The following is a 16,512-nucleotide window of genomic DNA, read 5'->3' on the forward strand; positions in this document are numbered from 1 at the left end:
ACAGGTAAAGGAAGCAATGGTTATTTAAGAATGCCTTAGACCTATCTGATACCGACATCCAGGCCAACATTGAAGAGTATTTCCCATTTTAAATGTATACACTATGACTGCATCTAATCCTGATATGGAAAATGTTGATCACTTGTAAAGCTGGAATGAGAATCTAACCGCTATATGTACATGTAGTACGGTGGTGCACAAAGGAGATTCCCCTTCGACGACGGGAAATATCGCTTTGGACGAGAAATAGTGGATTTCGGATCCCGGATACCAGTCTATGATCTTCGATTTGGGGTGAGGGGAGTAAATTGCATGTGTTGTGAAGGTATAAAAAAGAGTTGGATATTGAATGTAATCGTTTTTCATTAACTTGTCTACTACGCAATTTCATGTTTGCGTACATGAATCATTAGTATGGTTCCTGTCATGTGCATTCAATTCAGTTACTTGTTTTGTTGCTAATCTTAATGATCGGCCGTAGTGTAAGCTTTACTCACGCCAATACCTGTCTTTGAGTACTTAATATGAGTCTGAAAGGCCAAGATTGCTACTTTATACGACAACATTTTAAATACTGTCACACATATCATCCTGTCCTGAAATGTTGAAATTTCAGAACAAAAAATGTTGAACAAAATCATTTCAGTTACGCAGCTGTAAGCTGTTATATCATTGACATGTATATTTTTCAACTACAATTTCATGATTGTCCACGCCATCATAAAGCATAATAAACTCGTTTTATAATATATTGGATATAACTAGATTGTCACATTTAAGGCTATGATATATTATTTCTTCACATAATACATTTGTTGGTAATATTTATCTTCCTATGCTTCATTTTTTGCAATATTTGCAAACATCACCTGTCGTCAAAGGATTCTTTAAAAAAGTAAACATATAAATCTATTTTGTTTTGGTTAGAAAATATCCTATTGTATAAAAATCAAAACGAGTTGCACTTTATTTTGCCTTTTTACCACAGTGCCTGTGACTAATTTCCTCCATTTGAACTGCTCATACAAATACCCACATGCAAAGATATACTTTAATAGTCAATAATTATTCATAAATTACACATAACCATGAAAATAAGAAAGTATTCATAAGCAAAACTGTAAGTTGTATTCCGGGTTTGTTCAGCGTTACTATGTCATACATTGCTCCTTTTAACAACTATGTCGGACGACGACGCAATAACACTGCCACCGGAGCACATCGCAAGACAGTTTAAATCAACACAAGTAGGGCAGATAGTAGTGCTCTTATTAACTGTTTCTTAAATACAAGCGATACGTAAAAAGTTCTCTGGTGTTTTTCCCACTTCTGGTCGCTGCACACGTTTGGACAACGTACAGCGGACTTCGGATTTCGGAGTTTCAGATACAAGGCAATGATACGGGGATATCATAGGCATTAAATCCATGAAAATAATGAAACGTTTTACATAAACATGTCTATCTGTATAACAGGGGTTCATGAATCTGAAGCTATACTCGGTTGCCTGACGTCAAATGTCTCCTTGTTTGTTCAAACCGTTCTGCTTTGGGATATGATAATGACATGGATGTGTATAATGTATACTGTGAACAGGGCGTTACAGCAGAGCGGTATTCATTGAATGTACCCGTATTACAGGCAGCCAACCGTCATGTCGTATATAAAGCGCCACGTCACTACACATAGGACAGTCCTAGTTTCTCTTTCCTTATGCGTTTTACAGAAAGGATGTGAGGACAAAGTCACACGGCTGACATTGCGTAGACAGAGCTATGGATAGAGAGGACAGAGAGGTGATAGCTCCGTACTTCACGGGGAAGAACAAGGCACTGAAGCTGACTGAAGTGTTGGAAATACTGGAGAACCCTGATGACACAAGGGCTTTAGTAACACCCCCTGCTAAACCCCATGGAGGAGACGGGTACTTGTACAGGGTGGAGGCAGACTCGGCGGAAGGTAGGTTGCATGTCTTGAAGTTTAAACATAAATAAAAATGCATAAGCTGATGAGTATTAATAAAGGGAGGATTAATAATGAAATAAGACAGTATTAATGAAACACTAAATGTGATTATTTGTATTATTTATTGTAATGTGACATGTTGTGGGATGTGGTGTGGTTGGGTCGAATGGGTGGGTACTGGGAGCAAGTAGCAGGTGTCAAATAGTCAAAGGAGCCAAAGACCCGTGAAGATCCGGGGAAGAATTTATAGGTCTTCAGCAACACCTGTTTGCCGTAAAAGGCGACAATACTTGTAGTAAGAGGCGACTAACGGGATCGGGTGGTCAGGCTCACTGACTTGGTTGATGCATGTCGTCAATCCCAATTCCGTGTATCGAGGCTCATGATATCAATCACTGGATTGTCTGGTCCAGACTCGATTATTTACAGACCGCCGTCATACAGCTGGTCTATTACTTGGTGTGGCGTTAAACAACAAACAAACAAAAAACAAAAAAACGGAGTGGCATTTGGAAGGAGGGTAGTCATTGTTTCTATAATAGTCCTGGGCTCGAATCTCAGATTTGTCTTTTATGTGATTCTGGGCTTGAAAACGTCGATGACCTATGAAGATCTACGCAATTTTACGCCACCACTCCACTTTACCAAATGTTACTTTACTCATGCTTTAGCCTTCACAATGTAGAGATGAATAGCGACCTACTAGACCCACTTATCCCAATGAAAAATACAAATATAGTTGACTAAACGTTCACATACTAGTATGCTGTGATCGCGATCGTGATATCAGTTATATTTACACACACGTAAGGTTTAAATATAACCCGCTATTGACACAGTCAACACGTACATAGGGAATGACAGCTCATCGTTCGCTTCGTGGCCATGAGCCGGATCTTGCAAGGCAATATACGTACTCGTGTTACCTGTAATGACAAAAACGTTCCCGACTGCAACTCGTAAATAGCACCCCGATCTGAGGCCTTGCAACGCACAACCAAGCTCTTTGTATTGATTCAGGTTGCAGATCATTGCACGTAGCTAGGCAGTGATAATGAAAACATTGTACGCTAAATAGCATTGGCAGTTTCTCTTTCCAAACGCTACTTTTGATGCAGAAAAACAAAACAACTAAAGTATTGCACTTAAAGAACATACGAGGAAGTTGATTGTCAATGTGTTGATTTTTTGGGCCAATGGCAAATATTCACTATGAAAGTTTGCTTGCATGTGCGGTACTGATCAGGAAGCAGATGCACTGCAAATCCCTTGTACATAATATTGTGGCAACATTATTTAACATTTTGTGATATTTTTTACATTGTCTCATATTTACAAGTTTCAATTTATTCATAAATTAGAACGTGTTCTTGTCATCTTTGGTCTGAAGAAAGCCACCTTCTAAATTTGGATTTAGACTGTTTGCCGTGAACAACGTGACATCCAGATTTGTCATTAGTAGACACTGACTATAACCTTCACATTGTGTCCTTAATAATAGTTCGTTATTGAAAATTCTGTTTGATGGTGGACGTGGATGTAGGCTTGATTCTGTGTTTATATTAAATTATGATCATTGCAGCAGATACCAACTATAAACCAGAAAACATTGAATCAACTGACGCGAATTTTACGGGAAAAACATGATCGAATCTGTATGTATATTATATGAATTATTTTTTGCAGCAGATCCCAAATATATAACCCAAATATATATCCCAAATACATAACCGTAACTAACACCTAACCGACCGAAATGACGTCTTGTAATCATTAAGTTATTGACATTTGTAATTCATTTCGTCTTGCTCTACAGACTCCTGGAAAAATGACAACTACTACTTCAAGCATAATGGTTCTCGTGAACAGCCCAAACCTGCACCCAAGGTTCTCAAGCAGTACTTCGTGGCTTATAAAAGTGATGGCAGCACCACCAAGGCTTTTAAACGACAGGCATACAACTTGCTCGAGGGAGACGTGAAATATATGTTAGTACACTACATTGGGAAATTCACCGTAGCATTATCCGATCCAAAATATGAGAAGCGTTTGAATACAGCCCTCCACCATGAATCCCAGATAGTGAACAGTTACGCGAGAATAGCTGGTTCTGGAGATGAAGATGGTGGAGATTGGGAGACCAGGGATATGGAATGTGATCATGATCGTGCAAATACTAACTCTCCTACTTTCCTGGCTTCCTTAGATGAAGTTAGCTCAAGGAAAAGGACACATGACCCTGATATGGTAAATCGTGTGAAAACTCCTAAACGTTCAGAAAACGAACGAGTTATAGAAAAGATTTTGATGGACATAACCACCGAATGTGTTAGTCATCAACATGATGAAAGAGCGACCAGCCTCAAGTCACTCACCGAATATTTGCTGAACAAACGTACTCATATCGTTATCGCAAGACGTCTGTTGAAGCAGACAAAATACTGGGAGAAAAGCACCAGCTTTTCTACCTTTGACAGTCCATGTTTATCATTAATCGCTGACATCGACTGTAAATGGAGAAATGACCTCACAGAAGTCAGTGGCAGGTTGAAATGGTCACGACTTAGCCCGGATGTTCTCGGCGAGGACCAGTGCAAGGAGACGTATCACAGACTGGTATCTGCTGTCATAGTAGGTGCATATCACATGAAGACGGACATCACAGAGTTTGTTGACACCCTCTATATGTACCCATCACATGTGATGGGTGACAACGCCTTAACAGATGACGACGATGGGACGGATCCTCAGATGTGCAAGGTGGGGCCCCACAACATACAGAGGAATCATCTCCTCGATCAAACAGCATGGCTTGGCGATGAGGTAATTTTTACGATTTCGTAGCTTATATTTTGCTCTTTATGTATTATATAATTTTATTCTGAAAATCCTTTCTAAAAGTTTAACATTACTTGGACAAATTAAAGGTACAAAATCGACCAGGACCATCTTCCTTCTCGGTCGTGGTCGGTAGGCCATGTCAAATAATGATATCAGGAATAACATTATTAAAAATGAAAATTGTACAATATTGATAGATGATAAAAAGACCATTTGTTCCAATAGTTGAAATTGCTTACAGGCCAAATAACATTAACTCGCTAAATCGTTATTTGAGCAGTTCAGACAGGATATATGTTGCAATAATGTTTTTCTAAATTGCTGGTTGTAACACGTGACGAAGGGGTTTTGTATACAGGAAACTAAGGTTATAACGAACTCAAAGGGACTGCTAATTTTAGTTCGTTATAACCGTAGTTCGTTATAAGCATATATATAGCATAACTACAGCAAATAGTCGGGACCAAAACAGTAAGTTCGTTATATCCGTCAGTTCGTTATAAGCGTGTTCGTTATAACCGTACTTTAACCTCCATTGCAGGTGATGAATGCATACATGCATGTCCTGAAGACCACGTGGAATAGGATCCACAGCCGCCACTGCGCTGTACTTGATTCCTTCCTTGTCAACCATTGGGAGAAAGACGAGTATGACGTGCACCCCTGCAAGGTTGGACGAGCATAGTCATGTACATTGTATAAAGTGATGAGTAAAGTACTGGTATTAGGTTTTCGTCCAAAGATGGAAATTAAAGAGACTTTTGAAGATCTTCGATTCGGTTATGGATCCTTGTTTAGCATCTACTTTAGGCTCTAAGAGATATGAGGTCGGTTTTGGAGACAGTTCATTGAAGATCTAGAACAGCAGTTTTCCTTTTCCAAGAATATCATCACTGGACATATGTCAACATGCTATGTGCAGTAAACTACGGTTATAACGAGGTTTAATGGCCGCTTTCAACAGTGTTCCAATTATTTCACAGTGTGTCAGATTAATGTGGGAGGAAAGCAAGAAGTGATGCAGGTTTCAGACATTAACCACTTTAGTTATTGAGTTTGAAATGTTCAATATCATAGCCATTTCAACATAAGTATCATACGCATGTATCCAAATCAGAGGGAAGTAATCGTTTGGATATGCTAATATCAGTAAACTTGATCAAATGGAAAAGAACTTATTGTAAATTATAATACAGTAATCTGTAGATAGACATACGTCTATGTGGTTAAAGAGCATCAAATGAACCTTGCTTGATCAGGGTAAAACATTCAAGACCATATTATTTTCCTTTTCACCAAAACCTTTACTGTAAATAAAAGCGACATAACCCTTTCCTCATTCTAGCTTGTCCCCCATCTCAGTGGAGCTCCTTTTTTAATATAAATGTATGTGCTTCTTTCCTTTTTTGGAAACCAGGCGTTAGTCTGAAAAGCATTAAAATGTTTGGTTTGTATCAGTGACAAACACGATGCAATTCCATGTTTTGACTTTTGTACAATAATTATGTCTCTGTTTCTCGGGCGACCGGTTGACTTGTCTTTGCATGTGTTTGTGACAGGTGCCACCGGTGGACAGAATACGGTCACCTTTTGCGAACTGGTATTGTCACTATTTGCCAGTGATTTATTAGCACATGCTCGTGATATAGTCGGTATCATTCAAGGTGTTTGTTTTAATTATGGCAATGATTTTGCGGATTTATTTTATATTAGGAGGAACTTGGAACTTACACGTGGATCCTGATGCCAGTGAACATGCCACTGAATCAACACTGGGTGCTTCTGGTCGCCAATGTCCAGGATGGAACAGTGGGCGTGGTCAACTCTAAGCCTGTCCTTGATGTAGGGGACAAACTTATACAACATTGGAGGTAATTTGAGGGCGTGGTCAGCTATATGTAGAGATAAACCTTTATCATCCAAAACTGATATCGCTTGGGTGAGATCAAGTGATATATATAGTTTAGATATTGCTGCAACATAATTGCATCAAACTGTTTTGCAGACCATAGTGACGTCATTGGTTACCACGACGTCACAAATGACATCACTAATGACTGCTACTGAAGCTGTTAGCAATACTTTTTACACTAAAGACACTGCGTATTACTGCTACAAACTGAAACAGCTGGCAGAATGATGTTGGATGATAAATTAAAGCTCACCCTTGTGTCTTTTGATGTCAAATATATCAACACTCGTTGATATTTTTTACTCTAAAAGACACTCTAGTGAGATTCTCTATGAACAACACTGTAAGTAGGTGGGCCGAACAGGTGATGTGGTCAACTCACAGCCTACAATTGATGAAGACTACTGCGCTGACCAGGGCTGGGGTACACACTGATGAATGTCTGCTACCGATTTTGAAACAAAAGCTGCAATCTGGCTCAGCTACAAACATGTATAGTTAATCAGTCCTAAATGTATAGCGCTAGGTTGTAGGTGGGTTTGAGACAGGGGAAACAAATAGAGGTCGTAAACTATATCCTATATCTATTTCAGAAAATATACACGCTGTTTGAGGAGAGGTGATGGGTCAGTGATCACATGGACAAAGACAGAATATCCAGTACTGAGTCAAAGTGATGGACATAGCTGTGGCGTGTTTGTGAATATGGTACGTGAGCTAGATAAGATATATAAATCTTTCATTATTGAATAATATCAATGATAAGAGCATATACAGCTAAACATGATGAATTGCTATAATTTATTATACAGTTTAAATTTCTCAACATTTCCACTTTTTTCACTAAATCTTCTGCAATTCCACCCAGCATGGGAACTATATTACAAATGTCAATCGCATGAGCATGCTCTTGGGTACTTGCCATTCAAATGTGTCATTATCAAAATATATTTCTAGTACTATCTTAACATACCATATCAGTATTAATATACTGATCCGTTTCTACGATATGTGTTTACTTAAATTTCCATAGTTCTAACAAGTTTTTTTATACAGTACGTTTGTATTAAAAACAAAAGCAAGAAGACAATGTGGACTTTTATTTTTAAATATAATATATTTCAATGTGTACAATGTATTCTGGCACTCTAAATCGACATTCAACGGGATCATGCTGTTGGAAAAAGGCTCTGAGTGAGTGAGTGAGCAAGCGAGCTTGGTTTCACGCCACCTTTAGCAATGTTCCAGCAATAGCGCGGTAGGGGACCCTAGAAATGGGCTTCAAACATTGTACCCGGGAATTGAACCCGGATCTTCGGCGTGATGAGTGAAAGCTTTGACCACTGGGCTACCCCACCCCACTGACCTGATATGAGACCGTATACCGTCAGTAACAGCCATTTAGGATTTTCATACACCAACTTCACATATTTCACAAGAATATTCTGGTACAGAAATCCGTTATTTGACACGGTTTTGTGTATTAATGAAATTAATTGTGATGTGCAAAGACATCAATTTTTAAAACAACTACGTTCGTGACTTCATTACTAAAATTAATAGAGGAAAAAGGCTCACAACAGAGGTCATTGAACATAAAAGATGACGTCACGAACAATAAACGCAACGCCAATAACGTCACATAGCAGTAGACCAGATAGAAGTCCATTGTTAGGGATAAGCGGACTGCTATCAAGTTACAGTTGACACCAGACTCCTGTTAACATAGGTCAGTTTTATTATAATTCTATCTTGTTTAAACGTTAACGTTTAGTGCTTTATTTATTCCATTGTTAACGTTTGTGTTTACATTAGAGCGTTGTATCGGAAACACGCCTTGCCCAATGTTTTTCTCTTTACCTAATATGACACCGTATACTGCCACTATAGACACCTTAGGGGTCAAACACTGAAGAACAGTGCTTTATTTTTTTGTCAATTATTCGTCACCAGTGGCTCTATATTGTTACAGGCAGCAGAAGCTGTACTATCGGAGGTGCCTCCCAGTGTCATGAGAAGCTGCCACACTGTCTGGTACAGGAAGTACATCTGGCGCAGGTTGCGAGAATATGCTGGTGAACATATTCCGCCTGATACTGACACACATAGTGAGTATAAGTATTGTTTTCCAAATATACCTCAAAACCTAAATACATACAAAAGACAAAAAACATTCCATATTCATGGTACACAATCAGAGTCGACCATGTCATTGGCATGTGTTTATGAATCACTACCAAATAGTGTGTTCACGACAAGGTGAACATATCCTGCCAATAGCAATATATATCCCACAACAAAACTAGAATGTCCAAACCCACGTACCACTGGGCGTACTTCTTATGTCAGAAAACTTTGTTATTATTCGTTTCCCGCTAAATCTAGCATTGTCGTACCACGTTTATGTACTGTAAGACGCAAGTTAGGGACAATTCATAAAGCGGTTCAGTTTATATGTTTGTTTAACGCCCCACTCAGCAATATTCCAGCTATATGACTGCGGACTGTAAATAATCGAGTCTGGACCAGACAATCCAGTGATTGATATCATGATCATCGATTCACGCAATCGGGATACGCTGTTATGCTTAACCAAGTCAGCGAGCCTGACCACCCGATCCCGTTACAAGCATAGTCGCCTTTTACAGTCAAACATGGGAAGCTAATATTTGTTACAAGTGTTGTGCTGAACTGAATATCAAGCATGTTGATGGTTAGGTTTTTAAGTAGTTCAATACTACTGAATAACTATATATTAGACAAATTGCATTAGAATGCTTAGAGACATTAACGTGAGTTATTAGATTGACACCCGCTGCTGGCTTGTTTCCAGCTATTCGAAAAACTAAAACCAGTAGCGAATCCACTGCTCCTGAATTAGCTGTATTACGCTCGGTCATTCGCCGGTCGGTCATCACCACAACGTGGGTTTTCTGTATCAGTTCTGGTGTTGCTGACTTCACAGGCCTTCCAGGACGGGGGTCGTCTTCAAGGCACTCCCTGTTACACTCAAACTCTGCTGCCTAACTCGTTATGTTGACAGTGGGACATACTTCCCTAGTGCTGTATTCATATCTTCATGGATGGCTTTTGGCTTTGTTATATAAATCCTTTTTTTCTGCAATTCCACTTGACTGCACATTCCTAAAATTTGTCCATTTTCCAAAGGTCACAGACCTCTGCTTGTTTTGATTACTTTTGCGCAATTCCTTCTATCAGAGTCTCAGATATCAGTCAACCATCGTTGCTGATACATTGCTGAGAGAATATTGTCATTCACTCACTCACTTATTATTCACATGTTTTTAATGATGAAGTAACAGGTATTATTTCCAATGTTGAAGTGAAATATTAAAGCAAGTACATCGTACATGTTACAGGTTGTATTGAAATGTTTGTAATATTTCTTGTTATTCAAGTACGAGTGGAGCCTGGCATACTGGAAAGTGTCCGGACCTCTATATTTGCAATGGGCAAAAACTTAATATTAATATTGCTATCACAGGATATTCAACAAATCCCGATTTGACGAAATATAACAATGTAGAGGGGTTGTATGTCGGTTATGATAAAGGAAGACAACTATTAAAATATGTTCCTAAATTCCGTGTTTTCACTTGTACCATATGTTACCATGTTTCGCAAATTACCAATTGACTTGCCTTTGCATGTGTTTGTGATGTGTATCACCAGCAGGACAGGATATGTTCGCCTTTTCGTGGACACCTGATATTTGATAGGGATTAAAAAACACATGCTCATGAACGGTCATAGAGGATCATCAAATATATGTGAATTTTATATGTTGGCACATGGTGTTTATTGTGGTTGATACATAGATTTACAAAGAAAACAGCATGTACAAAAGCCAAAATCTCTTTAATGTCGATTCAAGTAGTAAACATTGTAAGCGTTAAAATATATAATGATTAAAAGTGTGTTTATTTCAAATATATTGCTAAATGATGAATTAACCTGTTTGGTTCTGTATTTGAAATATCGTTGTCCTTCTTGCAGTGCTTGAGTCTCCATGTGAAAAGCTGACAAATAATCCAGCGTCAACGAATGCCAGAGCGTTTGCGTATACAATAGTCAATATGTCGACCAGCATAGATGATACGAGATACAGTTTGCATAAAGCAGCCAGCCTCGGTGATATAAGACGCATGCACTTGTTGATAGACCAGGGGGAGGATGTAGCAGGTACCGATGACCGAGGATGGACGCCTTTGCACTGTGCCTGTGAAAACGGTCACGTTGAAGCTGTCTCTGATCTGGTTTCCAGGAGGACGGGCGACGTACAAAATAGAGCTCAACTTACATTGTACAATCCTGTCTTAGGAACGGAGTATACGTATCTAGCAGGAGCATATCCACTCCACATTGCTTGTTTAAATGGACATGAGAATGTAGCGCACATTTTGATCAATAGCGAGGCAAATGTTGACGACAAAAGTGAAAATGGAACAACAGCTCTTTTTCTTGCTTCTATTAACGGACATGAATCTGTAGCCGCACTTCTGATCAAGAATGGTGCAAGTGTTACAGCTGAGGACGAGGGCGGATGGACGGCACTATATGTAGCTTGTCAGAATGGACATGAATCTGTAGCCGCACTTCTGATCAAGAATGGTGCAAGTGTTACAGCTGAGGACAAGGACGGATGGACGGCACTATATGTAGCTTGTCAGAATGGACATGAATCTGTAGCCGCACTTCTGATCAAGAATGGTGCAAGTGTTACAGCTGAGGACGAGGGCGGATGGACGGCACTATATGTAGCTTGTCAGAATGGACATGAATCTGTAGCCGCACTTCTGATCAAGAGTGGCGCTAGTGTTACAGCTGTTAATAAGAACGGACAGACGGCACTACATCAAGCTTGTCATGATGGGCATGAATCTGTAGCCGCACTTCTGATCAAGAATGGTGCAAGTGTTACAGTTCAGGACGAGGACGGATGGACGGCACTATATGTAGCTTGTCAGAATGGACATGAATCTGTAGCCGCACTTCTGATCAAGAATGGTGCAAGTGTTACAGCTGAGGACAAGGACGGATGGACGGCACTACATCTAGCTTGTCAGAATGGACATGAATCTGTAGCCGCACTTCTGGTCAATAGTGGTGCAAGTGTTACAGCTGAAGACAAGGACGGATGGACGGCACTATATGTAGCTTGTCAGGACGGACATGAATCTGTAGCCGCACTTCTGATCAAGAATGGTGCAAGTGTTACAGCTGAGGACAAGGACGGATGGACGGCACTATATGTAGCTTGTCAGAATGGACATGAATCTGTAGCCACACTTCTGATCAAGAATGGTGCAAGTGTTACAGCTGAGGACGAGGGCGGATGGACGGCACTATATGTAGCTTGTCAGAATGGACATGAATCTGTAGCCGCACTTCTGATCAAGAGTGGCGCTAGTGTTACAGCTGTTAATAAGAACGGACAGACGGCACTACATGTAGCTTGTCAGAATGGACATGAATCTGTAGCCGCACTTCTGATCAAGAGTGGCGCTAGTGTTACAGCTGTTAATAAGAACGGACAGACGGCACTACATCAAGCTTGTCAGGATGGGCATGAATCTGTAGCCGCACTTCTGATCAAGAATGGTGCAAGTGTTACAGTTGAGGACGAGGACGGATGGACGGCACTATATGTAGCTTGTCAGAATGGACATGAATCTGTAGCCGCACTTCTGATCAAGAATGGTGCAAGTGTTACAGCTGAGGACAAGGACGGATGGACGGCACTACATCTAGCTTGTCAGAATGGACATGAATCTGTAGCCGCACTTTTGGTCAATAGTGGTGCAAGTGTTACAGCTGAAGACAAGTACGGATGGACGGCACTACATCGAGCTTGTCAGGATGGACATGAATCTGTAGCCGCACTTCTGATCAAGAATGGTGCAAGTGTTACAGCTGAGGACAAGGACGGATGGACGGCACTATATGTAGCTTGTCAGAATGGACATGAATCTGTAGCCGCACTTCTGATCAAGAATGGTGCAAGTGTTACAGCTGAGGACGAGGACGGATGGACGGCACTATATGTAGCTTGTCAGAATGGATATGAATCTGTAGCCGCACTTCTGATCAAGAGTGGCGCTAGTGTTACAGCTGTTAATAAGAACGGACAGACGGCACTACATGTAGCTTGTCAGAATGGACATGAATCTGTAGCCGCACTTCTGATCAAGAGTGGCGCTAGTGTTACAGCTGTTAATAAGAACGGACAGACGGCACTACATCAAGCTTGTCAGGATGGGCATGAATCTGTAGCCGCACTTCTGATCAAGAATGGTGCAAGTGTTACAGCTGAGGACGAGGACGGATGGACGGCACTATATGTAGCTTATCAGAATGGACATGAATCTGTAGCCGCACTTCTGATCAAGAATGGTGCAAGTGTTACAGTTGAGGACGAGGACGGATGGACGGCACTGCATGAAGCTTGTGAGAATGGACATGAATCTGTAGCCGCACTTCTGATCAAGAGTGGTGCAGAGGTTACAGCTGAGGACAAGGACCGATGGACGGCACTACATGTAGCTTGTCAGAATGGACATGAATCTGTAGCCGCACTTCTGATCAAGAATGGTGCAAGTGTTACAGCTGAGGAGAAGGACGGATCGACGGCACTACATCTAGCTTGTCAGAATGGACATGAATCTGTAGCCGCACTTCTGATCAAGAATGGTGCAAGTGTTACAGCTGAGGACAAGGACGGATGGACGGCACTATATGTAGCTTGTCAGAATGGACATGAATCTGTAGCCGCACTTCTGGTCAATAGTGGTGCAAGTGTTACAGTTGAGGACAAGTACGGATGGACGGCACTATATGTAGCTTGTCATAATGGACATGAATCTGTAGCCGCACTTCTGATCAAGAGTGGTGCAAGTGTTACAGCTGAGGAGAAGAACGGATGGACGCCACTACATCTAGCTTGCCAGAATGGACATGAATCTGTAGCCGCACTTCTGATCAAGAATGGTGCAAGTGTTACAGCTGAACATAAAGACGGACGAACGGCATTACATCAAGCTTGTCAGAATGGACATGAATCTGTAGCCGCACTTCTGATCAAGAATGGTGCAAGTGTTACAGCTGAGGAGAAGGACGGATGGACGGCACTACATCTAGCTTGTCAGAATGGACATGAATCTGTAGCCGCACTTCTGATCAAGAATGGTGCAAGTGTTACAGCTGAGGACAAGGACGGATGGACGGCACTATATATAGCTTGTCAGAATGGACATGAATCTGTAGCCGCACTTCTGGTCAATAGTGGTGCAAGTGTTACAGCTGAGGAGAAGGACGGATGGACGGCACTACATCTAGCTTGTCAGAATGGACATGAATCTGTAGCCGCACTTCTGATCAAGAATGGTGCAAGTGTTACAGCTGAGGAGAAGAACGGATCGACGGCACTACATCTAGCTTGCCAGAATGGACATGAATCTGTAGCCGCACTTCTGATCAAGAATGGTGCAAGTGTTACAGCTGAGGACAAGGACCGATGGACGGCACTACATGTAGCTTGTCAGAATGGACATGAATCTGTAGCCGCACTTCTGATCAAGAATGGTGCAAGTGTTACAGCTGAGGAGAAGGACGGATGGACGACACTACATGTAGCTTGTCAGAATGGACATGAATCTGTAGCCGCACTTCTGATCAAGAATGGTGCAAGTGTTACAGCTGAGGAGAAGGGCGGATGGACGGCACTACGTGTAGCTTGTCAGAATGGACATGAATCTGTAGCCGCACTTCTGATCAAGAGTGGCGCTAGTGTTACAGCTGAGGACGAGGACGGATGGACGGCACTACATCTAGCTTGTCAGAATGGACATGAATCTGTAGCCGCACTTCTGATCAAGAGTGGCGCTAGTGTTACAGCTGAGGACAAGGACGGATGGACGGCACTAGATCTAGCTTGTTTTAAATGGGAATGAATCTGTAGCCGCACTTCTGGTCAAGAATTGTGCAAGTATTACAGCTGAGGACAAGGACGGATGGAATAAAGAGTAAATAATAGCCAACTTTAGTACTACTATTACAGTCTGAAGTACGTGTAACAGATGTCGCGTCTCCTTGGGCAAGTGACTTTGTTCGAATTGTCCCTTTTTTCCACCCAGCAGTGAGCGGGTACCCGGTAGGATGAGATGGCAATGTGGTTGTTAACCTTCTAGCGCCTAACAGGCAGCTTTGTTTGTATACTCTCCATTGAGCTGAGAATGATTTTTGGGTGAACACTTTTCAATGTCTAAGCTTAGAGTATGCTTGTGCATGGAGAACAGCGCCATTCAAATAACGTGGATTTTATGTCCGCTTTCGGGTTTGATTTTTATTTGTTGCAAGGTCATAGGAGTTGCCTACCATGTCAGTTTTCGCAACTGTCCTTGTTTCATGGACAGAGGTTCATATAAACCATGAAACGTTTACTCAAATACATGTCTGATTTGTATTACTGTCCAATGATATTTAAAATGCTTTGAATAATAAAAAGAAATATTCAGAGAATGTTATTGGTGCCTTTCAGCTAAATTACAAAATGTTATTGAGTTACTTGTGTCTAATACCTGAACATGACCTACTTTCAGTTATGTTATCAATGTCAAATATTGAGTTATAGATTCAGTGCCCAAGGGACGCAACTCTGCACAGCGAATCGCGGCGCATCCGTGCCCCCCGAGTTATAGATTCATGATTGAAATCATTCTTATGGCACCCAATAATTGCTTTTATCCTATGAGTCATAACTGGTTTTGTAAAACTCACAATCCAAGTGCATACCTTTAGAAAAACAATACTATGTTGAACATTTATTCTTTTTTGGTTTTTTTAAATAAAACTTTAAATGTTTATACGATTCTGTTAAATCATTTCATCTTCTGGGGAGAAGAGGTGGCCTAGTGGTTAAAGTGTCCGTTCGTTCTGGGAGTTTGATTCCCCACATTGGTACATTGTGTGAAACTCAAGGCTGGAATACTAAAAATAAGATTGTGTTCTTTAATCCGATTGGTTGAAAAACATGATTTACATCAGTTTGTCTGACTGATAACTGAACTTACTTAAATTAAATTTAAAATGAATAAGTTACCAAGACTAGAACACGCGTACGCCAGCAGACAAAATATCCGGCCCGTGAAGAGAATTAGAATTAGGTCTTCAGCAAACAATGCCTGCTCATAGAGTCGCAAGCTCCGACGTTCATACAGTTTGGCCCTACACTCTATGAAGGTTCATACTCCAATGAACTCGCACAAAGTGAAGATCAATTCTTAATTGAATGCATTGAATTTCATTTCCAAAATATAAACCACATAGTGACCAAGAATTACATCCATCGGGCACTCACATTAAAAAAAGGAAGCCAAATTCTTGGGAATAAGTTTTAAAGACCATCTTAATTTCTAGCCATATGTTAAAAATCTTAGCAAATGGCTGAAGGAACTGGATTTATCAGGTCGGGGAAAACCCCCAACTGGTGACAATGAACCCAACTGGTGACAATGAACCCAACTGGTGACAATGAACCCAACTGGTGACCATGAACCCAACTGGTAGAATAAACTGGTCCTGTGTGGCTACAAAAACCTTGCGGTGTTTTGTCCGTGCGTTGTCTGTACTACTTGGCGCATGATGGTGCGTATAAAATTCATTATCAAAACTTCTTTCATTCATCGATTCTTATAATATTACCCCGTTTGTTGCGCAGGTTATTGTGAACCCGAGTACCTCTTCGCCATTTGGACGGTTCATTCGCGTTACGCCGA

The 16,512-nt window shown here is 40.9% G+C and overlaps 1 protein-coding gene across 1 annotated transcript; it reads left to right on the forward strand.

Moving 5' to 3' along the window:
• Positions 1-1,716: 1,716 nt before the first annotated feature.
• On the forward strand, positions 1,717-15,256 carry LOC125377900 (serine/threonine-protein phosphatase 6 regulatory ankyrin repeat subunit B-like). The gene is made up of 10 exons (XM_048391983.1): positions 1,717-1,959; positions 3,782-4,788; positions 5,348-5,476; positions 6,520-6,677; positions 7,312-7,426; positions 8,691-8,826; positions 10,736-11,791; positions 12,188-13,140; positions 13,240-13,962; positions 14,008-15,256. Exons 1-10 carry the CDS (start codon positions 1,776-1,778, stop codon positions 14,686-14,688), a joined length of 5,142 nt encoding a protein of 1,713 aa, XP_048247940.1. The 5' UTR covers positions 1,717-1,775; the 3' UTR covers positions 14,689-15,256.
• Positions 15,257-16,512: the final 1,256 nt, after the last annotated feature.

Source organism: Haliotis rufescens, unplaced genomic scaffold (genome assembly GCF_023055435.1).
Source record: "Haliotis rufescens isolate VD_foot unplaced genomic scaffold, xgHalRufe1.0.p SCAF_103, whole genome shotgun sequence".
Classification (NCBI taxonomy): Eukaryota; Metazoa; Mollusca; class Gastropoda; order Lepetellida; family Haliotidae; genus Haliotis; species Haliotis rufescens.